The following is a 26,868-nucleotide window of genomic DNA, read 5'->3' on the forward strand; positions in this document are numbered from 1 at the left end:
CCTGCTCACATCTTCTGTATCCGCGCATAAGTTCCCCTGTGCATCTCTGATAGGCCCTACCCTTTCCTTAGTTATCCTCTTGCTCTTAATAAAGCATCTTTGGGTTTTCCTTGATTTTACCTGCCAGTAATTTTTCATGTCCTCTCTTTGCTTTTCTAATTTCCTTTTTTACTACACTCCTGCACTTTCTATACTCCTCTAGGCTTTCTAAAGTATTAAGATATTTGTGATCATCATAAGCTTTCTTTTTTGCTTTAACGTACCATGTAGACTTCTAGATAACCAGGGGGCTCTAGATTTGGCAGTACCACCCTTAATCTTTGTGGGGGCATGTCTACACTGTGGCCATAGTATCTCGCTCTTGAATGTTTCCCACTGGTTTGTCAATGATTTTCCTTCAAGTAGCTGTATCCAGTCTACTTTCGCCAGGTCACCCCTTAGTTTTGTAAAAACTTGCCGTAAAACCTTTACTTCTGTTTTATCTTTGTCCTTTTCCATGATTATGCTAAAACTATTATATTCGAGATCTCCCAAATGATCATCCACTGTTACTTCATCCACTTGCTCAGCTTCATTACCAAAGATGAAATCTAGAATTGCACCACCTCTCGTTGGGCTTGTTACGTGCTGGCTAAAAAAGTTCTCTTGATTGCAGTTCAAGAATTTTGTCCCTTCTGTGCCCTTCACACTGTTTCCTGGTTGATATTGGGGTAGTTGAAATCTCCAATTATTGTCGCCCTGTAGTTTTTGTACTCAGAAATCTGCCTACATATTCTTCAATCTCCCTCTCAGTATTTGGGGGTCCATAGTACACTCCCAATAATGTAGCTGCCCCCTTTTTATTTCTGAGCTCTACCCATATGGCCTCGTTTGATACATTTAGCATATCATCCCTCCTCAAAGCTGTTATTGATTCCTTAACTAATAATGCTACACCCCCTCCATTTTTATCTCCCTCTCTATCATGCCTGAAAACTCTATATCCAGGGATGTTGAGCTGCCATTCTTGCCCCTCTTTAAGCCACGTTTCCGTTATAGCAACAATGTTGTTTTGCCATGTGTCTATCTGTGCCCTCAACTCATCGGCTTTATTTACTATACTCCTTGCATTTAAATAAATAGCCTTTAACACTGCCAAATTCCTGTGTTGCACACTTTTTAACCTTTGCTTCTTCCTTTCAGAGTCACTCGCTAATTTTGCTGATTTTCTGCGTCCTGTTCCCTGCACTGAAATTGTCCTATCCAAGACTGCGCTCAGGTTCCCATCCCCCTGCCAATCTAGTTTAAACCCCAACAGCACTAGCTTCCTGCAAGGATATTTTTCCCAGTCCTGTTCAGGTGCAGGCTGTCCGGCTTGTACAGGTCCCACCTTCCCCAGAACTGGGTTGAAGAGTTATGGAGAACGGGCAGGAAAGTGGAGTTGAGGCAGAGATGAGATCAGCCATGATTGTATTGAATGGCGGAGCAGGCTTGAGGGGCTGAATTGCCTATTCCTGCTCCTAGTTCTTATGTTCAATGCCCCAGAAATCTGAAGCCCTCCATCCTGCACCATCTCTCCAGCCACGCATTCATCTGGTGTATTTTCCTATTGCTGTGCTCACTAGCATGTGGTCTTGGGAGTAATCCGGAGATTATTACCCTTGTGGTCCTGCCGGCTAATCTGTTTCCTAACTCCCTAAACTCAGTCTGCAGGACCCTATCCCTCTTACTTGCTATATCATTGGTAGCAATGTGGACTATGACTTCTGGCTGTGCACCGTTGCTCTCCAGAATGTTCTGTAGCTGCTCGGTGATATCCATGTCCCTTGCTCCAGGGAGGCAACATACCATGCCTGCGACCACAAAAATGCCTTGTCTGTTCCCCTAACTATGGAATCTCCTACCACTATTGCTCTCTTGTCCTTTTACCTTCCTCCCTCCACAGCTGAGTCATCCATGGTGTTCCGATCATGACTCTCACTGCACTCTACAGAGGATTCTCCTTCCCATTGGTACTCAAAACTGAATACTGGTTAGAAAGTGGGATGCCCTCTGGGGACTCCTGCATTACCTGCCCTGACCGCCATGTCTGTCTCTGCCTGTGCTCTCTGAAGCACCGGGTTGACTATCACCTGAAACATGCTATCCACGAAGGCCTCCGCCTCACGGATGCGCCTCAGTGACTCCAGCTGCTGCTCGAGCTCCGAAACCCGAAGCTCAAGCTTCTGCAGGTGGAGACACTTCCTGCAGATGTGTTTGTCAAGGACACATGGTGCATCCACGACTTCCCACATATCACAGGAGGCATAGTCCACTTGACCGAGCTGCCCTGCCATTACTTAGCTTTACTATCAATTATTGCTAGTGCAATAAGTGTAATAACTTACCAGTTATTTGCAATCAACTTTATGTTTTTTTTAAATTCATTCATGGGATGTGGGTGTTGCTGACTAGGCCAGCATTTATTGCCCATCCATAATTGCCCTTGAGAAGGTGGTGGTGAGCTGCCTTCTTGAACCGCTGCAGTCCATGTGGGGTAAGTACACTCACAGTGCTGTTAGGAAAGGGGTTCCAGGATTTTGTCCCAGTGACAGTGAAGGAACGGTGATATAGTTCCAAGTCAGGATGGTGTGTGACTTGGAGGGGAACTTGCAGGTGGTGGTATTCCCATGCATTTTCTGCCATTGTCCTTCTAGGTGGTAGAGGTCACGGGTTTGGAAGGTGCTGCCTAAGGAGCCTTGGTGTGTTGCTGTAGTGCATCTTCTGGATGGTACACACTGCTGCCACTGTGCGTCACTGGTGGAGGGAGTGAATGTTTGTAGATGGGGTGCCAATCACACGGGCTGCTTTGTCCTGGATGGTGTCGAGCTTCTTGAGTGTTGTTGGAGCTGCACCCATCCAGGCAAGAGGAGAGTATTCCATCACACTCCTGACTTGTGCCTTGTAGATGGTGGACAGGATTTGGGGAGTCAGGAGGTGAGTTACTTGCCACGGGATTCCTAGCCTCTGACGTGCTCTTTTAGCCACGGTATTTATATGGCTGGTCCAGTTCAGCTTCTGGTCAATGGTGACCCCCAGAATTTTGATAGTGGGGGATACAGTGATGGTAATGCCATTGAATGTCAAGGGGAGATGGTTAGATTCTCTCTTGTTGGAGATGGTCATTGCCTGGCACTTGTGTGGGGTTAATGTTACTTGCCACTTATCAGCCCAAGCCTGGATATTGTCCAGGTCTTGCTACATTTCTACTGGGACTGCTTCAGTATCTGAGGAGTCGCAGATGGTGCTGAACATTGTGCAGTCATCAGCGAACATCCCCACTTCTGACCTTCTGATTGAAGGAAGGACATTGATGATGCAACTGAAGATGGTTGGCTAGGACGCTACACTGGGGAACACCTGTGGCTGAGATGATTGACCTCCAACAATCACAACCATCTTGCTTTGTGCTAGGTATGACTCCAACCAGCAGAGAGCTTTCCCCCGATTCTCATTGATTTCAGTGTTGCTTGGGCTCTTTGATGCCACACTTGATCAAGGGCAGTCTCTCTCACCTCTTGAATTCAGCTCTTTTGGCTATGTTTGGAGCAAGGGTATAATGAGATCAGGAGCTGAGTAGCCCTGACAGAACCCAAACTGTGCATTGGTCAGTAGGTTACCTGAGTAAGTGCCACTTGATACCACTTGACACCTTCCATCACTTTGCTGAGGACTGAGAGTCGACAGATAATTGGCCAAATCAGATTTGTCCCTTTTTTGGACAGGATATATTTGGGCAATTTGCCACATTGTTGGATAGATGCTAATGTTGTAGCTGTACTGTAGCTAGGGGCCCAGCTAGTTCTGGAGCACAGGTCTTCGCTACTACATCCGGAATGCTGTCAGGGCCCAAAGCCTTTGCTGTATCCTGTGCATTCAGCTGTTTGTTCATATGCAGAGTGAATCAAATTGGCTGAAGACTGGCATCTGTGATGCTGGGGACCTCAGGAGCAGGCCGAGATGGATCATCCATTCGGCACTTCCGGCTTTGTAAAATTACACCCCCACAAGGTGTAGCAAAATTTCATCTATGTTGTTACTTTGATTTGCTTGCATAGTATAAATTTCTGTTTTTGACCAAATGAGTATCTCTTGACTAGTCATTAATAGCAGAAGAGTCAATTCAGTTTTCTCAAAACATATAGGAATGTATAGGATGGGAAAAACGTTTGTTACCCATCTGGCTGTTTAAAAAAAAAAACACCTGTTCAATCTTCCACCACAATCTATCTATCTCCTTTTTAAATTTGCTGATATTCCTATCCACCAGGTTGGAAAGCAGTGTGAATTGTGTGATTGTTCTTGAAGCAATGCCGGTGACTATTATATAATACTTCCTCTGTAAAGTAAGATGTATTAATTATATTCTGATTATTCTTGGTAGGTGAATCAGATGCCAGAGATCAATCGAAGATGGAGGTTAAGGTTTGGGATCCTGACAACCCATTGAATGATCGACAGATAGATCAGTTCCTTGTAGTTGCACGGTGAGTTCAGGCAAAAAGACTAACATATTTGTGTTGTTAATTAAAAACACTTGAATAGATTATTTGAGTTGGACAAAATATATAATTGGGTAAAACAATGACAAATGGGTTTTAATAGGGATAAATGTAAGTAGTGCCTGTTGGAGGAAAGAATGGTGGATCTACTTAATACGTAAATGGTTTCAAAATAGGAAAGGATTAAGTTGAAAGAAATCTAATGGACTTAGTGGACTTGGTGCTCAACATGTCCAACCACTACAGAGTAATGATTCTGAAGCAATCAGAAGTGAATCGTCATTGCCATTAGGTCAATCCTCATACAACCGTAAATTATGGTGTCTTTTGTACAAAGCATTTGCAGTGGTCACAATGTTTGTTTGTTTTCATTGGTGCAAAGACCCAAAGCTAACTTGTAACCAAGGATTGGATAGCTAAGTGGATGAGTGCGTTTTCCCCAATTATTAGCTTGAAACAAAGAGGTTGCATGGAATTATGTAAAATATGCAGCATAGAAACAGGCCATTCAGCACAACCAATCCATGCCAACGTTAATGCTTCACTCGAACCTCCTCTTATCCTTCCTCATCTATCTCTGAGCATAACCCTCTATTCTCTTCTCATATGCTTATCTAGCCTCGCCTTAAATGCATCCTCACTATTCACCTCACTGGGTAAAGAGGTTTCTTCTAAATTCCCTATTTGATTTCTTAGTGACCATCTTATATTGATGCCCTTTAATTTTCCCTACAAGTGGAAAAACACTCATCAAAACTTTTCATAATTTTAAAGACCTCTGTTAGCTCATCCCTCAACCTTCTCTTTCAGTAGAAAAGGGACTCCGCCTGTTCATTCTTTCCTGATAGGTATAACCTCTTATTTCTAATTTCATTCTTGTAAATCTTCTTTGCACCCTCTCCAATGACTCTATTTCCTTTTTATAATATGGTGACCAGAAATGTACACCGTATTCCAAACGTGGTTTAACTAGTGTTTGATGCAAATTTAGCATAACTCCTCTGTTTTACAATTCTATTCCTCTAGAAATCAGCCCAGTGCTTAATTTGCCTTTTTAAAATTACCTTATTAACCTGCGTCTCTACTATTAGTGATTTCTGTCTCAGTACTCACAGGTCCCTTTATTCTTCTATTTCACTTAGATTCTTATTTTCCAAGATTATATGACTTCCTTATTTTTCTTATCAAAATATAATACCTCATAATTATCTGCCCATTATATGCCCATTCTACAAATTTATTAATGTCGTCTTGTAGCTTGTTGCAGTCCTCCTCAGTGTTAATTATACTCCCCAATTTGATGTCGTCCACAAATATAGAAGTTGTGTTTTTTGATTCCAAAGTCTACATTGTTAATATAAACAGTGAACAAAGTAGTCCCAGCACTGATCCTTGTGGGACCCTACTTTTCACCTTCCATGCTGAATAGCTACCCTTTACCCCCACTCTCTGCATTTTGTTTTGCAACCAGCTAGCTAACCATTCTGCAACTTGTCCCCTGACTCCGCATGCTCTCACCTTGTTAGAGTTTTTTTATGGATCAGGTCAATCTATCCATTCCATGCCTGCTTCTGAATATCTCTCCAGCAATTTCAGATTGATAGTTTTAGGCTGCCACATGGAGTAATTTTTACCCATACAATTAGAAATTTGTCTGACCCAGATTTTGGGATTTACACACAAGCTGCAGAAGCAACGCGTGTCTCAACTTAGGGGCCTAAGGCCGGCCTGAATTGCCCCTCCGATCCTCTTAAATATTCTATGCATGAGCTGCTGGCACCTATGGCATCTTCACAAATGCCAAATGATACCTGGACTCAAAGGTTATATTATGGGGAGAGATTACACAAACTTGGGTTGCATTCCCTGGAATTTCTAAGATTAAGGGGTGATTTGATTGAAGTTTTCAAGATATTGAGAACTGATCGGGTAGATAGAGAGAAATTATTTCCAGTGGTTGGGGAGTATAAGACTCGGGGACATAGTCTAAAAATTAGAGTCCGGCCTTTCAGGAGTGAAGTTAAGAAACACTTCTACAAGCAGAGGGTGGTAGAAGTTTGGAACACTCTTCCGCAAATGGCAATTGTTCATTTTAAACATGAGATTGATAGATTTTTTTTTTGCCAACCAAAGGCATTAGGTATATGGAGTAAAGACAGGTATATGGAGTTAGGTCAGAGATCAGCCATGACCTTATGGAATTGTGTAACAGGCCTGAGGGACTAGTTGGTCTGCTCCTGTTCCTATGTTGCTAGGATATATTTCAGCAAGTTCTTGTCTGCAGTTTCTATGGGGAAGACTGGATGTAACTAAAATAATTTGTTGTCCAATGTGTGCCTGTGTCCATCACATTTTAGATGTTATATTTGATATTCAGATTGTACATTGCACTTGTATAAAAGCAAAATACTGTGGATGATGGAAATCTGAAATAAAAACAGAAAATTCTGGAAATACTCAGCTGGCCCGGCAGCACCTGTGGAGAGAGAAATAGAGTTAATGTTTCATGCCCATAACCTGATAAAAGGTTATTAATCTGAAATGCTAACTCTGATTCTCTCTCCATAGATGCTGCCTAATCTGCTGAGTAGTTCCAGTATTTTCTGTTTTTATGTATTATGCATCACACTTGTGCCTGGCTCCTATTTCATAAAATCATCATAAATCACAATTGAACAGGTAGGGAACATTGCTATCAAAAGCAGGCAACACAGGTATTTAATGAAGATCAGAAAGCACCAGTTACTTGTGACTTGGTTCGCATAAACTGCATATAGGGAAAAAAGACAAATTACTGAAATTACACCAAACATTTCTTGCAGTGTTTTTAGTAACCATTATGGACAATAAATTGAGAAACATAGTGTTGGAAGGATTGTAACATAATAGATAAAAATATTGTCAGAATTAAACACACAAACATATTGCTCTCACCCTTAAGATAGTAGATAAAAGGGTTATGGAATCACATGGCACTGTTGCATCTAAGTGGGAAACTCTGGAGAATTGACATTTTGTAGGTGGCAGGGTTCGAGGAGGAGAGGGGATTGAGAGCACCTCTCAGTGATCAGGAGCTTTATGCCTGCCTGTTCACTGTCTTGCTCTGGGTATGTTGTTCTGAATTTGTCTCAGCTTGATTGATCTGAGTGTTTTTCTTTTTGTTCTATCTGCTCAGTTGTGTCCATGAAATAGTTGTCATCCTTTGTGTTTGCTCATGCATCCAGACAGCACTCACCAGATCTTCTCAGATGCCAGTGCTTCCACATTCCATCCTCATTAATACAAGCAGGCCCAGACATTCTCCCAGGCTCAGGCAACTTTACTCACTCCCTTGAACTCTTACTTCCTGCAGCCACTTTCTTCCTTGACTGCTTGTTAACCCCATCTAATGACAAATAGTTACTTGGCATCACCTCTCTAACTGCCTTTCTCCACCCTCATGTTCAATTCATTATATTTGCCTCCCATTTTCCTGCAGAATCTATCTCATAAAAAGGTAAGAGACAGATATTGAGCACATCACTACAGGAACATGTGTGAACACTGTAGAGACATGCAAAAGGAAGGGGAGGCGAGGGTTTAGAAAAGGTCAGACAAAGCAATACTCTAGAATAAGTGAAAAATACCAGAGAATAAGACTCATTTAGAGAACTTGAGTATGGGAAAGAAGCAGACTCCAGTTACAAGATTTTTTTTCTCTAAGTAATCCTGCAGGAAAAGCCGACGGAATTGACAGAATAAGAAAAAGTTACATTATTTTTAACTCCAAGTGTTTTTTTTAAGGCGCTGCTCACAATTAAGTTTACTAATGTAGTGCTATCTAACTCTTGATTCAATAAAATAAAGATGTGAATGCTTGATGAAGCTGATGCTTCCCTCTACAGTTATCATATAAAATAATTCAATTAGCCAGTTTCACAGAAAGCTACAACATTCACTTCAGAGATTGTACTGAATCCTGATAAATGTAAGATGATGCATGCCACAGCGCAATTTAAAAAAAAATCTTTTCATGGTAATCAGATACTAATTTAAAAAATAAGTTAACAAATCACAGTGCTATCGTTGCGTTTTCTTGATAACTAAACTTGAGCTACTTCAAAAGAGTTGCACCTCCCTTGTTATGAGCATTTCCATTTTTTGTATTAAAACTTGTCATGAAGACCCCACCTGCCATGAAGGAGGCATATTAATTTTGTCATACGAAGCATTAATTTTAAACTGTTGCTGAACTGTAAAGATGACTTGTTTAAAGAGATCAGCAGCAGCTGGAAACATTTGTATGCTGAGAGACAATGGAACCTGCTCCCTGATGTAATTAACCCAAATGGATTTTGATCACCAAACATTGAATGGGAAACGAGACAGCATTCCATCCCCCTCCCCCACCCCCACTGCCAGTGTCTGCTAAGATGAAAGTAATCCACAAAAACGCAGCAAGAGTTAGTTTAAAAAAAACAACTAGTCACATGACTAACCTGCTGGCCCAGGGTTTTTGAATTGTGTTCACGGAACAGTTTGAAGATAGTGACTGCAATTTGAAGACAAAAGAGAAGGGCGGCACAGTGGCGCAGTGGTTAGCACCGCAGCCTCACAGCTCCAGGGACCCGGGTTCGATTCCAGGTACTGCCTGTGTGGAGTTTGCAAGTTCTCCCTGTGTCTGCGTGGGTTTTCTCCGGGTGCTCCGGTTTCCTCCCACAAGCCAAAAGACTTGCAGGTTGATAGGTAAATTGGCCATTATAAATTGTCACTAGTATAGGTAGGTGGTAGGGAAATATAGGGACAGGTGGGGATGTTTGTTGGGAATATGGGATTAGTGTAGGATTAGTATAAAATGGGTGGTTGATGTTCGGCACAGACTCGGTGGGCCGAAGGGCCTGTTTCAGTGCTGTATCTCTAATCTAATCTAATCTAAAGGTCTCTCTTTGGCTCTCTCTCTCGAATTTCCACATCCAATGAAGCCACTTAAACCTTGAGAAGACTCCTACATCGAAACAAGTTTGAAAGCGTGTCCCAACGAAATGGCAAGATTTAACTGCAATCAAAGACTCTACATTGAACTCAAAGGACAGTAAATGAACACCAGCAATTGCTTCAAACTTTTCCCCTTTATTCTTTCTCCTTTTCTGTCTCTATCTGCATGTGTGTTTATCGTGCATGCATGCTAGTATGGTTGTGTCGCGTATTCATAGTAGTTTTAACCGAGTTTGAGTTTTAAGGTTAATAAACTTGCACCTTTCTTGTTTAAATCTAAGAAAACCTGTCTGGTTGATTTCTTTGCCACTGCAATTGGAGAGCAGTAAACAAGGTTTCACTGAGGGGAAGCTAAAACACGGTGTTTTTAAAAATTAAACCCTATTAGGTCAAACCAGGATAAGGCTGAAAGGGAACCCCTAGACCCCTTTCTCACTTGGTCGTAACAGAAATTTGGGGGCTAGCATCCGAGATTGGACCCACAGACAAACGAGAAATTAGAAGTGGGAACTCAAATTGATCCCGATCAAAAAAAGAAAAAATTTCAATACAGGCTTTCTTGTGGTTGTGTGTGCTGGAATACTAGCATGTTTGCGACTGATGCCAGTTGCTTCCCAAGCCAGGATGAAGTAACTTGGGATAAGTTAAAAGCACTGTCGATGGAACAGTTGAGAAAAATGGCTGAGCTGTGTGTGATCACTGTCTGTGCCAAGGCTAGAAAGTCCTAAGACTAGTAGCCAACCATTTTTCCCTTGAATCTGAAGAAGCAGAAACAGGGTTAGAAATAGACTCTGACTGGGTATTATTAGCAAAGATACAATTAGAACAGAGGAAATTTGAATTTCAGGAAAGGGAAAGAGAAAAGGAGAGGAGACTGAGCAAGAAAGAGCCTTCCAGAAGGAACGTGAGGCAAGATAAAGAGAGAGACAGGAGAAAGAGAGAAGAGAGAGAGAAAGCAAGAAAGGAATGAGAAAGAATCTTCCAGAAGGAATGCAATGAGAGAGAGCTGAGGTGGCTTGAGTTAACTAGGAGGCGACAAAGTAACCCTAGTGAAAGCATGGCCAATATGGAGGAGTGTAATTCAGGGCTGGGTACGGAATTGTTAAAAATGTTCCCAATTGATTCCAAAATTCAGTGAGGGGGACATGGGAGTATTTTTTGTATCTTTTGAAAAACATGCAAGGCAGTTAAAGTAGCCAGCTGAGGCTTGGACTCTCTTGCTACAAAGTAAGTTAATAGGAAAGCCCAGAAGTTTGTTCCATGTTTCCAGATGAGAGCTCATCAAATTATGAACTGACAAAAATTGCTATCCTCGGGGCATATGAGTTAGTACTGGAAGCCTATCGCCAGAAGTTTAGAACCTTCAAGAAGCAAGCTGATCAAACTTACCTGGAGTTTGAGAGAAGTAAGCAGCTGGCTTTTGACCAGTGGCTGAGGGCTCTTAAAATGTAGTCCAGCTATGAAAATATCGGGAGAGGTAACTTTGCTCGAGGAATTGAAAACTCTCCCACTCTTCATTAAGACACATGTAGAGGAACAAAAAGTTCATAGAGCCCAGCAAGCCGCAGTTCTGGCTGATGAGTTTGCTCTCATTGATAAGTTGGTTCCCCACGGGAAAACCTTTCTTAGTCACTCCCACAAAGGGTGGGAAGGTGATAGAAGCCCAAGCAGTACTGGGAGAGAAGGAAAAGCAGGAGACACAGGGGGCCCTCCTCCAGCCAAAAAGGAAGGTGCTGTAAGTAGGATTGAGACTCGGAAACCTGCGTGCTTCCATTGTAATAAAGCAGGTCATCTAAGAGCTGACCGCTGGAAGTTATGGGGAAAGCCTGTAGGGTAAATCAGGGCACACCTGCTCAGTGAAGGAGAAAGAACCCTGATGGAAAGCACAGCTGAACAAGCTGTGGCTTAAACTGCAGCAATAGTAAGGCCCATGAAGCATACTGCTGTGATTGCAGAAAAATTTAATAGGATTCTTGGTTATCAGGATTTTGTGTCTGAAGGGAGAGTAACCCCATACCCCTCGAGTGGGGCAGGTGAGCCCATAGTAATCCTCAGGGACATGGGGGCCACTAGATCCCTTTTACTGGAAAAAGCCCTGACCTTTCCCCCAGCGAGTGCAGTAAATGCCAGAATGGTGGTGAATGGTTTTGGAGGGCAGTGTACGCCTGTACCTTTACGTTGGGTGCACTTGGAGTGACACCTAGTTTCGGGACCGTTGATCGTAGGGATTGTCACTAGTTTGCCTGTGGATGGGGTTGACCTGCTCCTAGGTAATGATCTGGCAGCGCTAAAGGCGGTATCCTCCCCAGTAGTGAAAGAGAGATCGCAGGAGGTAGGAGAGACAGGGCAGTGGCAGAAGACTGTCCCCTACACTTCCCCTGCATGTGTAGTGAATTGGACCATGATCAAACCAGCTCCCCCGGAGGAGACTGAATTGGCACTGCAGGCGGATGACCATGAGGTCTGTCTGTCTGAAACTTTCTTTGGAAAGTTAGAGGACTCGGGGAATGGATTAAACAAATCTTCCTTAGCTGAGGCTCAGTGAGCTGACCCAGTATTGAGAGAGTTAGCACAGGCTGTCCTTCTGCTTCAATTTCAGACTGGAGTCCCTGATTGCTACTATTTAAAGAATGAGGTGCTGATGAGGAAGTGGAGTTCATCTCACAAACCTGAGAGCAAGGAGTGGACAGTGGTTCACCAGTTAGTGGTACCGGAGAGAAATAGTAAGAATGGCCCATGAGATTACAGTGGCTGTACATGTCTGTATACGAAAAATCAAAGCCCGCATAAGACAACAGTTTGACTGGCCAAAACTCCATAAAGATGTGGTGGAGTACTGTAGGATTTGCCACATGTGCCAGGTTGAGGGAAAACCCCAACCTACAGTGAAATCTGCACCCCTAAGTCCTGTATCTCTGGCAGAGGGCTGGTGAACTGTAAGGGACCCCTGCAGAGAACAAAAGGGGACAGATGGGCATTAGGCTGGCAAAAGGTTAGAGAGGAGGGGGGAGAAAGTGACCAAGAGGGCATGTTAAAGGAGATCCGAGAGGAAACCCGAATGGGAACCCCTACTGTTCAGTCATCCAACCCCGAAATGTTTGAAAAATTAGACCGCCCACCCTCCTATGTAAATGCAGACAAGGGAAGCACCCCACCAGAGTTGCTAACAGCATTTACAGAAACCCGCAGAGACAAAGGAAGTCCCCAAGGGCAGAAAAACCACGAGGGTGATGCCTCACCTAGTTGAAGTGCCATAGTGGAGTGCAGTAGAATCTGGACAAATACCTGAAAGCAGGAGTCCCAGAGGACAAAGGCACGATTAGCAAGGAATCCACCCCCACAGTCAGGGGAAAAGGGAACCAACCATCCCCAAAGATGAAAAGCCCTTGCATGACTCATCAAAGCATTGAAAGAGAGCTCAGAATAGATCCACCCACTACTGACTCTACTTAGCAGAACGCCAACTTAGGGCTAATTAAATCTAACCCTCATCCTGCAGACTTCAACAGGAACAAAGATACCCTAGACAGTCATGGAAATGTACAAACTGAAAAACTTCCCCAAAAAATCACCACATGTTTATTGGGATGGCAAAAAGGGCAATTTAAAGCAGCACTGCTACCAAGAAAAGACAGGCGGTAACACTTTTTAGGATTTATGAATGAATGAGAGAGATGCATGTGTGTTTTCCTGTACTTACTCTTCTCTCTCTCTAGTCTTAATGAAATGCTCTTCTAAAAATCGCATTTCATTCTGCTGGGTGTGGAGGTGTCATGACGACCCCACCTGCCACGAAGAAGGCATATTAATTTCATCATATGAAGCATTAATTTTAAACTGTTGCTGGACTGAAAAGATGACTTGTTCAAAGAGATCAGCAGTGGCTGGAAACATTTGCTTGCTTAGAGACAGTTTCCTGGAGAGGCAATGGAACTGCTCCCTGATGCCATTAACACAAATTGATTTTGTGCTGGCCCAGGATTTTTGAATTGTGTTCACAGAACAGTTTGAAGACCGAGACTGCAATTTGAAGACAAAAGAGAAGGATGATCTCCCCCTGGCTCTCTTTCTCACGAATTTCCAGATCCACTGAAGCCACTTAAACCTTAAGAGAGAAGACTCCTACATCGAAACAAGTTTGAAAGCATGCACTGTGCCCCAACGAAACAACAATGAACTCGAAGGACAGTAAATGAACTCCAGCTATTGCTTCACATTTTTCCCTTTATTCGTTCTCCTTTTCTCTCTCTATCTGCATGTGTGTTTATCGCGTATGCATGCTAGTGTGGTTGTGTTTCATATTCGTAGTAGTTTTAACTGAGTTTGAGTTTTAAGGTTAATAAACTTGCACCTTCTTGTTTAAATCTAAGAAAACCTGTCTGGTTGATTTCTTTGCCACTACAATTGGAGAACAGTGAACAAGGTTTCACTGAGGGGAAGCTAAAACATGGTGTTTTAAAAAATTAAACCCTGTTGGGTCAAACCAGGAAAAGGCTGACCCCTTTCTCACCTGGTCGTAACACTTGGGATTGTATACTTTTAAAAACTGAAAAGGATTTCAGTGGACATTGAGACATCTGGAGATGAACTTTTTGGATGCTTTTGGAAGGAAGGCAGGGTTAATGAGAGGTTCCTGGTTTTGACCAGTGAACAAGTACTGGAAACCAGGTAATTTCAAGGAAACCAGCAGGGGGTTTGATCTCAGAGCGACCCTTTGTGTGGCAAGAGAGAATTTATGACTTGGCACGTGACTTGTTTCTGTAAGGATTTGGTTTCATTCTTGAACTCTTCAAAAGCCACTGTGTTTGGACTAAATTGGCAATTGGAATTTGATTTTTGACCTGCTTGGAGATCAGAAGAAGAACCAGAAAAGTATTATCTCTCTGTAAAGAATCCTTGCACCTACAAAGCAAACACTTGTTTGAAGTGGTACTGTTACCTCCTGCATTTTCGAAGAAACTCTGAATTTGCAGAAATCTTGCATCTTTAAAAAAGGACTTCTACATTGAATGTGAGAACTGACACCTGTTGCTGCACCCCTGATGGAAGACCTATGTGAAGACTTCTACCGTTGAAGTTCTTTGAATGCCTACCCATCACAGACTGTTCATCAACCTCGCCTGGAAAGACTTTGAGTTGCATCCAACTATTCAACTTTGGTACACCTCGTCAAACTGAAGAACCTCCTTCCAGATCATGGCGGTCTAAGTTTTTTAAAATTCCTTTTATTCCTATGAAACAGCTGTAAACCAAAATCCCTTTTTTCCCCGGTTAACTGGTTTTTGGATGTATGTCATACAGTCATGGAGTTATAAGCCACAGAAACAGGCCTTTCAGCCGTTCGTGTCTGCTGGCCATCAAGCACCTATCCATTCTAATCCCATTTTCCAGCACATGGCCTGCAGCCTTGTATGCTATGGCATGTGCATGATGGCTGGTCAAAAAATAAGGAGCTTTAATATCTATTTGTATGTAGATTTACTTCATTATTGGTTAAGACTTGGTTGTATAATAAACGGTTCATATTGTTTATTAAAGAAACCTGGTTGGTGTGCTTTATTCTGGGGCATATTGAGTATCTAATTGGCTGTTTCGGTAAGTGGGAAAATATAGTGATATGCTGTGACCTGTGGAGAAGTGGGGCGGCACAGTGGTGCAGTGGTTAGCACTGCAGCCTCACAGCTCCAGCGACCCGGGTTCGATTCTGGGTACTGCCTGTGCGGAGTTTGCAAGTTCTCCCTGTGACCGCGTGGGTTTTTGCCGGGTGCTTTGGTTTCCTCCCACAGCCAAAGGCTTGCAGGTTGATGGGTAAATTGGCCATTATAAGTTGCCCCTAGTATAGGTAGGTGGTAGGGGAATTGAGGGAAGGTGGGGATGTGAGAGGGTAATGGGATTAATGTAGGATTAGTATAAATGGGTGGTTGATGGTCGGCACAGACTCGGTGGCCCGAAGGGCCTGTTTCAGTGCTGTATCCCCTAAATAAAATTTAAAAAAATTAAAGTGGGATTGAATGAATAGTGCACTCCTCCCGCCTCGGTCATAACACCCTCAACATCCCTCTTTTTTTGTTAGTTACCGGAACATCCTGTTTTTTGCAAAATGGAAAATTGTTCAATGTATAAAACCTTTCAAATCTGTTGCTACCTTCTGTTGTGCTTTTCCAATCTAAGGCATAGGCCAACCTGATATTTAGCGTGGTGTTAAAAAGCACTTAGCTGCAGGAACCTGCAGCCCTAAGAAGTGAAAATTAAGTATAAAATTGAAATAAAACATGCCTGCGGATATGAATCTTGCAGGACAGTAGTGCCACGTCATATCGGGAGGACTAAAAAGTAAGCTGTCTTACTTTATAGATTAAAAGTTATTCCTAGATATGACAGACATAAGACAAGAAGTAAATGGTAAACATGAAATCGTGCTATGAGTAAAACATTGAATCTATATTAAAACGTTATTTTTACTTGTCTTGATTTTGGCAGGATAGTTTATTTGAAGATTGGTGTGAAAGGATAGTGGGATGTTCATTGGGGCCTGTTTTCTTACCTAGTGAGTTCCTTCCTTTTCTCACATGATCAGAAGGAGCATATGTCACAAACTTGAAAACGGGGAAAATTAGGTTGGTAGGCTACCCAGAGTGCCCTCTAATTCACTTCTTAACACAGCAGGATACCCATATAGACTATTGGTAAAGGAACAATTAACAATGGGCCTAATTTTGGTGTAGCTGGGCATCTAATGACGCCTGCCATTAGTTGGAACATTGCATGTTTAGATTTTTTAATTTCTTTTGCATGGCAAGTGGCTGAGAGTGCGAACTGATAATGGCACAGTGAGGTATCTGGGACCTGAGTGAACAGGGCAAGCATCTGTGTGTCTCCTTTTGTATGCTTTTAGGATTGAGCAATAAACAGAGACTGAGAAGGAATTGTAAATTAAAGTGGGTGATTTCAATGCCAAATCAAGTACAGAAACAGAAATGGAGAGAGAAAGGTTGGATTAAGAGACGAAAAAAAGAGTCAGAAAGCAAAAGTAAAACAATGTTTCAATTTCAAATTAAAATTTGACATTTAAAAAATCTTAAACAATTAATAAAAGCAAAATACTGCAGATGCTAGAAATTTGAAATAAAAACAAGAAACGCTGGAAATACTTAAACAGTTAATACCTGAAGCAATGAGTCTCCATACTTGTCATTATAAGAGCTCATTTCAAAGTTGTTCAGCAGTAATTAACGCTTCTCACTTACTTACATTTGAAGTGACCAGACTTAACTTTCTGTGATGAGTTTACTTTGTATATACAACAACGTAGCCTATTCAATGCATTTCAATGGTGAGGCAGACAGTGAGATGCCGTTTTCGCAAAGCAAATAGCGGAGGGATGCAATTTTTACCTTTAACTTTTGGTTATCAGTGTTTAACTGCGTATCTGCCCCTCGCCTGAACTTGCTGTACCATTTGTACATAAATAATGACAAGTGCCGTTAGCCTCACCATTACTTTGACAGCAAATTCTGGCCTAATATTAATTGAGGCCCCCTGTACACCATTTCTGGAAAAATGGATCGATCATGAATTTCAATCCCCAAAACAAGGCAAAATCCCAGAATACCATGTAAGAAGAAATTAATTTGATTCGTCAGCTGCCTTAAATCAATGGTCCTAACTGTAGTTCTGATGAAAGATCATCGACCCGAAATGTTAGCTCTGTTTCTCTCTCCATAGATGCTGCCAGACCTACTATTTCCAACATTTTCTGTTTATATTTCAGATTTCCAGCATCTATGGTATTTTGCTTTTATTTACAGTTTTCCCAATGCCCTCTTTCCCAAAAAGAAACAAAATAAAAGTAACAGACACTGAAAATGAATGTAAATTCAAACAACAGAACTATAATGGAAATTGTTGTGGAGGAGTAACTGACAGAAATTTTGAAAGGGAGTCTGTTGCAAATTTTCAGTTGTAATTTGGCCTATTCTGTATATGACGTTCCATTTAGCATATTTATTTTGTTTATTGCTTTTGCCAGCTGGGGCAGCAGACAGATGTAGGTATGCTTTTATTCGGCATCTGTCAATGGCATGAGAAAAGCTGATTTCTCTTTCTGCTTTTCAGAATTTTTGAATTAATTTTTTTTTAGATTTGGGGAAAATTCTGGTTGGAATTTTCCAGGCCATTTGGGAATGGGCTCTGAGATGGGGCTGGGGTTGGAATATCAGGATGGAAGAGATTGGAGCAGAAGCCCAACGTCTTCATGTGGCTGCCGGGTATTCTCGTATGCAGTCGACATGGCAGGAGGACATTGCGCATGAAGGCAGGAGCAAGGTAACTTAACCAATTTATTGGCCATTTTAGATTTTACACGGGTTTTTAAAATTTACTAATGGCGCATGGGAGCCACAGGGCTTCAGAGCCTCGCCTGGTAAAAGGAAGTGGCAAGCAAGTGGGAGCTCATCAGGCAGCCATCGAGGTAGTCAGCGTGGCATGCCAGAGAGAGTGGACCAATGCAGGCACTGTCAAACGAAGGAGGTGGTTGGGGGCAGTGCCAACACTGCAGGAGCATGCTGCCAAAGTCTCATCTGGGCATTGGCACTTGAGCACAAGAAAGGGGGTGGGGTGCATTTACAAAAGAGGCCTTGGAAACTGAGAGGCCACCTTCCATGAGCCTCATTCACCCAGGGTTCGGGGCCCCTGGTGAGGAGGAGCAGCAGAGATGGAGGGAGGTCCAGCTGCAGGCAGTGGGAGATCTGCAACCTCAGGGCAAACAGGAGGGCCTGTTTCGCGGTGGGGATGCAGGGGGAGGGTGCAAAGGGGCACGCAACCAGCTTCCTGTGTGCAAAAGAGGCTCATCTTCAGAGAGGGTCAACGTCCGAGGCTCAACTACCTACAGATCTCAGAATGGCAGTCTGCCCGAAGCCTGTGCCTCTCCAGGGAGGCTGTCACTGCTCTCTGTGCCATGTTGCAGAACGAGCTGTGTCCCATGACAGGTAGTGACCACCACTGCCAGTAGCCTTGAAGGTCTCTGTGGCACTGAACATCTACACCTTTCGATCTTTCGAGGAATCCATTGGAGATATGTCTGAGATCTCGCAGTCTGCTGCGCATTAAAGTAGTGACTGAGGCCCTGTCCAAGGGGGCCAACGAATATGTACGTTTCTGCACTAATCTGGACAGTTAAGCTGAGAGAACCATTGCGTTCAAGTTCATTGCTGGAATCCCCCAGGTGCAGAATGTGATCGACTGCACGCAGCGAAGATTGGAAGAGCCATTAGTGATAGGTGATTCAGTAATAAGGGGAACAGACAGGCGTTTTTGTGGTCACAGATGTGACTCCAGGATGATGTGTTGCTTCCCTGGTGCCAGGGTCAAGGATGTCACTGAGCAGCTGCAGAGCATCCTGAAGGAGGAGGGTGAACAGCCAGCAGTCGTGGTCCACATCGGAACCAACGACATAGATAGAAAGAGGGATGTGGTCCTGCAGTCAGAATTTAGGGAGCTAGGTAAGAAATGAGCAAACAGGATCTCAAAAGTAGTCATCTCAGGATTACTGCCAGTGCCATGTGCAAGTGAGTATAGAAATAGAAGGATAAGACAGATGAATGCGTGGAAGGTTGGTGCAGGAGGGAGGGCTTTAGATTCCTGGGACATTGGGACCGGCTCTGGGGGAGATGGGAAGGTACAGGCTAGACAGGTTGCACCTGAACAGAGCTGGGGCGGAGTTCCTTGCGGGATGTTTTGCTAGTGCTGTTGGCGAGGGTTTGAACTAGTATGGAAAGGGGATGGGGGCCTGGGGGTGGATTCAGTTGGGACAAAATCAGAAATGAAAAAGGAAGGCAGAAAATTAGTGGATGAGTCTGGAAGACAGAAGAAACAAAGGTTAGAAAATTAAAAAAAGTGTTTGGCAGTGCTCAAGGGTATCTATTTCAATGCAAGAAATATAGTAAATAAAGCAGATGAGCTGAGGGCACAGAAAAACGTGGAAATATGATATTAGCTGTTACAGAAACGTGGCTTAAGGAGGGACAGGAATGGCAGCTCAGCATTCCTGGTTACAGGGTTTTCAGACGCAATAGGGAGGGGGAATAAGAAAGGAGGGGGAGTGGCAATTTTGGTCAAAGAAACTGTTTACAGCTGTGAGGAGGGATGATATGTTGGAAGGTTCATCAAATGAGGCCTTCTGGGTTGAGCTAAGGAACAAAAAAGAGGCAATCACACTTCTGGGAGTGTACTATAGACCCCCAAACAGTCAGAGAGAGATAGAAGAGCAGATATGTAGGCAAATCTCTGAGAAGTGCAAGAAGAATAGGGCAGTAATAGTAGTGGAATTTAACTACCACAATGTTAACTAGGATAATTTTAGTGTGAAAGGAATTGAGGGAGCAGAATTCTTGAGGTGCATTCAGGAGAACTTTTTTGGCTCGTATGTAGCAAGTCCAACAAGAGAGGGTGCAGTTTTAGACTTCATTTTAGGAAATGAAACTGGGCAGGTGGAAGGAATGGCAGTGAGAGAGCATTTAGGTGGTAGTGATCATCATTGTCAGTTTTAACATAATTATGGAAAAGGACAGAGGTAGAACAGGAGTTAGAGTTCTCAATTGGGGCAAGGCCAATTTTACTAAACCGAGGAGTGATTTAGCGAAAGTGGACTGGAAACAGCTACTTGAAGGTAAATCAGTGTCAGAGCATTGCAAGGCATTCAAAGGAGAAATTCTAGGGGTTCAGAGTAATCATGTTCCAGCAAAGAAAAAGGGCGAGACAGCCAAATATAGAACCCCATGGATGTCGGGGAGCCTACAGGGTAAGATAAGGCAGAAAAGGAAAGCTTATGTCCGACACCGAGAACTCGGTACTACAGAAAGCCGAGAGTGCTGAAATCAAAAAGGAAATTAGGAAAGCAAAGAGGAGGCATGAAAGAATATTGGCAAGCAAAATCAAGGTGAACCCAAAGATGTTTTATCAATACATTAAGAGTAAGAGAATATAAAAGAAGAATGTAGGGCCCATAAAAGACCAAAAAGGGTAACTTATGTGTAGGGGCAGAAGGTGTTGGTATTGTTCTTAATGAATAGTTTGCATCTGTCTTCACAAAAGAGGGGGATGATGCAGATATTGTAGTTAAGGAGGAGGAGTGTGAAGTATTGGATGTGATAAACATAGGGGGAGAGGAAGTATTAATGGGATTAGCATCCTTGAAAGTTGATAAATCACCAGAGCCAGATGAAATGTACCCCAGCTTGTTAAAAGAAGCAAGAGAGGAAATAGCGGAAGCTCTGACCATCATTTTCCAGTCTTCAGGGTAAAGGTGTGGTGCCGGGGGATTGGAGAACTGCTAACATTGTACCTCTGTTTAAAAAAAGGAGCAAGGGATAGACCGAATAATTACAGGCCTGTCAGTCTAACCTCAGTAGTGTGCAAATTATTGGAATCTATTCTGAGAGACAGGATAAACTGTCACTTAGAAACGCACAGGTTAATCAAGGATAATCAGCATGGATTTGTTAAGGGAAGATCTTGTTTAACTAACTTGGCTGATTTTTTGGAAGAAGTAACAAGGAAGATAGATGAGGTTAGTGCAGTTGATGTGGTCTACATGGATTTTAACAAGGCTTTTGATGAGGTCCCACATGGCAGATTGGTTAAAAAAATAAAATCCTATGCGATCCAGGGAAATGCAGCAAGGTAGATACAAAATTGACTCAGTGGCAGGAAACAAAGGGTAATTGTTGACGGGTGTTTTTGCGACTGGCGGGCTGTTTCCATTGATGTTCTGCATGGCTCAGTACTGGGACCCCTGCTTTTTGTGGTATAAACGGTTTGGGGTGTAAATGTAAGGGGCATGATTAAGAAGTTTGCAGACGACAGACACAAAGATTGGCCGTGTTGTAGATAGCAAGGAGGATAGCTGTAGGCTGCAGGAAGATATTGATGGTCTGGTCAGATGGGCAGAAAAGTAGCAAATGGCTTTCAACCCGGAGAAGTGTGAGGTGATGCATTTGGGGAGGTCAAACAAGGCAAAGGACTACATGATAAAAGGGAAAATACTGAAAAGTGTAGAGGAAGTGAGAGACCTTGAAGTGAATGTCCACAGATCCCAGAATATAGCAGGACAGGTCAATAAGGTGGTTAATAAAGCATATCGAATCCTTTCCTTTCTTAGCCAAGGTATAGAATATAAGAGCAGGGAGGTCATGCTGGAACTGTATAAATCATTGGTTAGCCCACAAATTGAGTACTGTGTGCAGTTCTGGTCACCTGATTACAGAAAGGATGTAATTGCACTAGAGAGGGTACAGAGGAGATTTACGAGGATGTTGCCAGGACTGGAAAAATGCAGCTATAAGGAAAGATTGGATAGGCTGGGGTTGTTCTCCTTGGAACAGAGAAGGCTGAGGGGAGATCTGGTTGAAATGTACAAAATTTTGAGGAGCTTGGATAGAGTGGAGATGAAGGGCCTATTCACCTTTTACAGAGAGGCGGCATAGATTTAAAGTGATTGGTAGAAAAGTTAGAGGGGAGATGAGGAAATGCTTTTTCACCCAGAGGGTGTTGGGGGTTTGGATCTCACTGCCTGAAAGGGTAGTTGAGGCAGAAACCCTCAACTCATTCAAAAGGAGTCTGGATATGCACCTCAAGTGCTGTAATCTGCAGGGCTACGTACCAAATGCTGGAAGGTAGGATTAGAATGGGTGGATCATTTTTCAGCCGGCACAGACACAATGGGCCAAGTAGCCTTTCTGTGTCTTAAACTTTCTGTGATTCTATGATACTATTCTAATTGGCCATTAAGGCTCCCACAGACTAGCCAGTGGCCTTCATCAACAGGAAGGGATTCAATTCCATTATTGTCCAACTGGTCTGCGACCACTACAGACAGATCCTACAGGTGTATACACAGTTCCTGGGAAGCAGCCACGACACATCCAAAATTTCAGTCTCGGGTACCACAGCTTTTCCACCACCCCCGCCAACCCCCTCCGTGATCGACAAGCCATTCAGTATGCCTCAGCGAGGGTCTCTCATTTTGTGATGGTCTGCTGTGCACTGCATAACCTGGCGCTGCAGTTGGTGGAGGGTGGGAGGAAGGCATTGGATCGTGATGCCTTCTCTTGACGAGGAGGCTGCTGACCAGGTGATGCATGATGAAGGACCCCTTAGACCCTAGGCAAGGTGCAAGGGAGGCTTCGGATGCGCGAATACAGTGATGTTTCATATGATCCTTACTACCTGTTGGTTCTATACCAATAAAACCATACCTTTCTGCAGACCTGATGTTGCCTCCTTGGTTTACCAATCCAGCAGCCTGCAGCCAGTTGCACATCACACAGCGACAAGGGTGAAGCATCGACTGCACGTGGCATGGCCCCTAACAACTGTCCCCTTGAGGGAGATGGTATGACCTAAAGGGCAGGAAAAAGTGGAAGGAGATGTAGCACCAATAAATTAATACTTTATTAAATGGCACAAGAAACCCTAGGCTTCAAATTTTGGCACTCTCTTTGCCTTTGAGTCCAAGTGCAGTTCAGTGCTCTTTTTGAATTTCTTATGCATGCTGCTACGTGGTGCTCCCTCCTGCGCTTGCAGCTGAGGTGGAGGTAGGCTGCTGACCTTGCTGACCCATGGCTTGGAATGACCTTAGAAGTTCTCCTTTGGCTGCCTGAGGCTTGGAGGGTCCTGGTATGCTGAGAGGCTCCTGAACAGATGTAGGAACCTTGCCCCTTGTCGTGGCTAGTTGAGGCACTGCTGTCACTGGCAGAGGGGATGAGGAGCTGCTGTCAACACCAGCAGTGTCCTGAGAGGAGCCTCCAGAGGTAGAAAGCAGCCGTTCCTCCTCCCTTGCAAGGTACATATGTAACTCCCTGCTGACCTGAAGTGTGAGGACCTGGTGGAGACTCCAGGCGGTGGGCTGCCCTCTCACCTAGCTGTTGCTGTGCAGAGCTCATGGACGAGGCAGTGGCATCCACTGAGTGGTTCACTGGATCTGGCTCTCCATGAGAGTCGCCAATCTGTCGATGGAGGAAGCCAAGTAAGGACTCAAGGCATGGATGGACTCCTCCATCATCTGCACTTGGGTGAGAATAGCCTCTGGAAGTTCTGACAGATGTTCCCTTACCTCATGCTTCAGCTCCAGTTGTTGCAGTGTTGCCAACGACTCCGGAGGCAGCTCATCAGCACATGGCTTTGGCCTCCGACAGTCCTCCAACTGTTGATGGCTTCGGCTGTCACATCCTCCATCAGCTGTTCGGATGCATCTGTCCCTGAATCTAAGCACGACCGAATACCCGTTGACGTGAGAGTATCTGTGCTGGTGGAGGTTGCGGGGGAATGATGTGACGGTGCACCCTCTGAGACTGCCTCCTCCTCAGAGGAGGAGGGTGGCTGTCCCCCAATCACTCCAGCACGTCGGCCTGACCTGAATGAGAGAGCAGATAAATTAAAGCGTTATGGGCTTCCAATTGTGTCCTTTCAATTATTCTTAGTGGGGCAATCCATGTGTCCAGTGGTGGACACATGAGCACTGTGCCTCGAGTGCGCCAGAGGCTCCCTTGTGTCTATGCACTCAGCCACCCACTCTCTCGGGTCTGCATTCCTGTCTCGCCATCAGCGATGTAGCAGGTGCCATGCTGCCCTGCCCACTCCATAAGGGTCAGGATGGCCAGGAATGGAACCCTTCCGTTGATCTTGACCCGTTCCGTCAAGTTATGGATTGTCTTCTCGTGCAAGCAGAAAGATGAATACTGTTCATCTCCACACAAGGACAAGCACAGTGCCTATGCTGGCAGCAGCCCAGCTGTCCATGATGGGGAGACATAAATAGCTGCTGCATGCAGCCACTGTTGAGGACCATGTGGAGGTCAGCAATCACAGATGGGTGTCTCTGATTGAGATGCTGCCAGACCCCGTTGCCACTGACTGGATGGTCACTCTCCTCCAAACTCACCCTCTCGTGTTCCACATGCAAGCCCCAAAGTGAAAAGAGCTATGGAGTACTCGTGTTAGCAGAATGAATAAGGTCATTGACCCACTTGCGGCATTGGATTTACATTCTGGGGGTGACCCCATGGCTGCTGACCTCCTCTGCAATCTCCATTCGGACTTGCTCTCCTCCCCACGTCACTGGAGAAGAGGACCTCCTGCCTTGCCTTTGCAGCCTGGAGGAGAGCCCGCAGGGAGGCATTGCTGAACCGTGGGGGCCACCTGGGATCTTCCTTCTGCCATTCTCCCTGCTGCTTTCCTTCCTCCCTTAAGGTTTCTAAGCAGTCCCCATTACGTTCAGTGCTGGCAGCCCTTTAAATGTGGTGCCAGCACCTGCTGCGACGTGACCTGATGCCACCTCTCAGCCATCTCTGCTTCCTCAGTGGCTGGCCCCCACATCTCCTGACTGTTAAATCGCCGGCCGATTCCTGCCCCATTGGAAGCGGCTCCCGCTTCCAGTCCTGATGTCGAGGCCTGTGGCCTAGCCACAAAATTCAGCCTTCTGATTCTGCTTCCCATGCCAACCTGGAAGCGGATGATGCTAGTTATGTAGTTTTTTTAAAGTTTGATATTTTCCTCACATTTGTTTCCAAAATGAAAATAGTATCATTAATTTCCAAAATTTACAAAGTCTTTGCACTGGAGATACTTATATGCTCAATGGTGGGCAGTAGCAACATTCAGGTATAATTAACTCATGCCAGATGATGTCTTCTCAAGTTGGTACTCACTTCTGGCAGGAGGGTCGGTAATCGGAGGACTCAGAAGTAAGATAATTGGCAAAAGATCCAGAGGCGAGATGAGAATTTTTTATATGTAGTGAGTTATGATCTGGAATGCACTGCCTGAAAGGGTGGTGGATGCAGATTCAATAAAAACATTTGAAAGAGAATTGGATAAATACTTAAAAAAAAAAAGATTTGGAGGGCAATGAAGAAGAGGAGAGGAGTGGAATTAATTGGATAGAACTTTCAAAGAGCTTGCACAGGTACGTTGTCTGAAATCCTCTTTCTGTGCTGTATGATTCATAATGCCAAAGAATGCAATGTTTTGCTCATTTTGTTGTAGAAATTTTACTTAGCAATTTTAACCATTCGACAACTAAGAGGTTTCCATCTTCAAAATTACCCATCTTTGTTCTGCAAAGATAAATTTTTAAAGACGAGGTTTAGAATTGGAAGATGAAACAGAAATATTTTTGCTCTTTCAAATAACATTATTATAATCAGAAGTTTGGGTAAGAAGCATGGATGTTTCTGAGACCTTTCTAGGGTTTTTGACCATTTTTTCTATAGAAAGAATTTAGAAGTTGTATTTGTAAAGTTATATTTGTTTTTTGAAAGTTTTTTTTTTGCATGCTTTTATTTTTAAAAATGCACTGAGAATCAAGATGATTAAAATGCTCATGAGGTAGGCGTTGAAGTTGTATCCTGTAATGACTGAAGACGATTTGTTACTCTTATCTCTAATTGCTGAACACCTCACACCCATTGTGTGAGGAGGTCTCTGGTCCTCAATACTTGGCCAGGGTTGTCTTGTATAGGTCCTCTCCTTTTAGTTGTGAACACAAGGAGATAAAATAAACTCAAGCTGACAGGTTTTTATATGGAAAGCTACTGGGGCAGTAGTAGTTAAATTAAGTAGGCAACCCATTAATGTGGGGAAGCACTGCTAACTTGTATTACTTTTATTTCATGGCCATTTCAGATCACAGAGGGGTCCTGTTGTTATACCTCTGGGTTACACTGTTGTATAGTTAGGTATTGGGCAGTATGGGAACACTTCTAAGATTTTCTGACCACTTAATGGAAGTGACCAGCTCTTCTGTACCCAAGAGAATGTCTACATAAAGACCCAGAATTTAAAATTATTATGTGCTATCTGCAATATTACTTGTTCCTTTGGTGTGTGAACTATTGTAAGAGTCACAGGACTACAAGTAATACCCAAAGTAAATGTGGATTTTTATTATACTTTAAATTACATCCACGACTCACTGGTCATGTGTGATGCAACATCAATTCCTCTGGTGATCTTCACTTACAGCTCTTAAGATGGTCCGTTCTTAAGGTCATCCCACAACGCCCTCCTTTTTCTCAAAGATAAAAACCTATGTACAATGTACAGTGATGTGGTTCAGATTATCTATACATTAAAACAAAATGTCATTTACAAGTGAGTAGGCTTAACACTCTAATGCGTAGAGGTTTGCTTATTCGTCCTGTTATCGTAAACCTCTTCCCAGAGCTGAGCTCGTTTTGACAACTCCTCTGAGACTCTGGTGGCTTGGAACTCTGGTTAGCATGTTCTTCCTCTGTGCTCAGAGCCTCTGCACTTTCATCTTCAGACTTCGTCTCTGAACGTGTCCGCAGTGCTACAGGTTTGTCATATGTACATACAA

The 26,868-nt window shown here is 43.6% G+C and overlaps 1 protein-coding gene across 14 annotated transcripts in view; it reads left to right on the plus strand.

The window, feature by feature from the left end:
* Positions 1 to 26,868, plus strand: part of mta3 (metastasis associated 1 family, member 3) — a 366,201-nt gene that overhangs the window by 143,831 nt on the left and 195,502 nt on the right. For all 14 annotated transcript variants that reach the window (XM_068045144.1, XM_068045146.1, XM_068045152.1 and 11 more), the window contains exon 7: positions 4,403 to 4,505. In XM_068045144.1, coding sequence (XP_067901245.1) covers positions 4,403 to 4,505 — 103 coding nt within the window. The remainder of the gene's footprint in view (positions 1 to 4,402; positions 4,506 to 26,868) is intronic.

The sequence above is a fragment of the Heterodontus francisci genome, chromosome 13 (assembly GCF_036365525.1).
Source record: "Heterodontus francisci isolate sHetFra1 chromosome 13, sHetFra1.hap1, whole genome shotgun sequence".
Classification (NCBI taxonomy): domain Eukaryota; kingdom Metazoa; phylum Chordata; class Chondrichthyes; order Heterodontiformes; family Heterodontidae; genus Heterodontus; species Heterodontus francisci.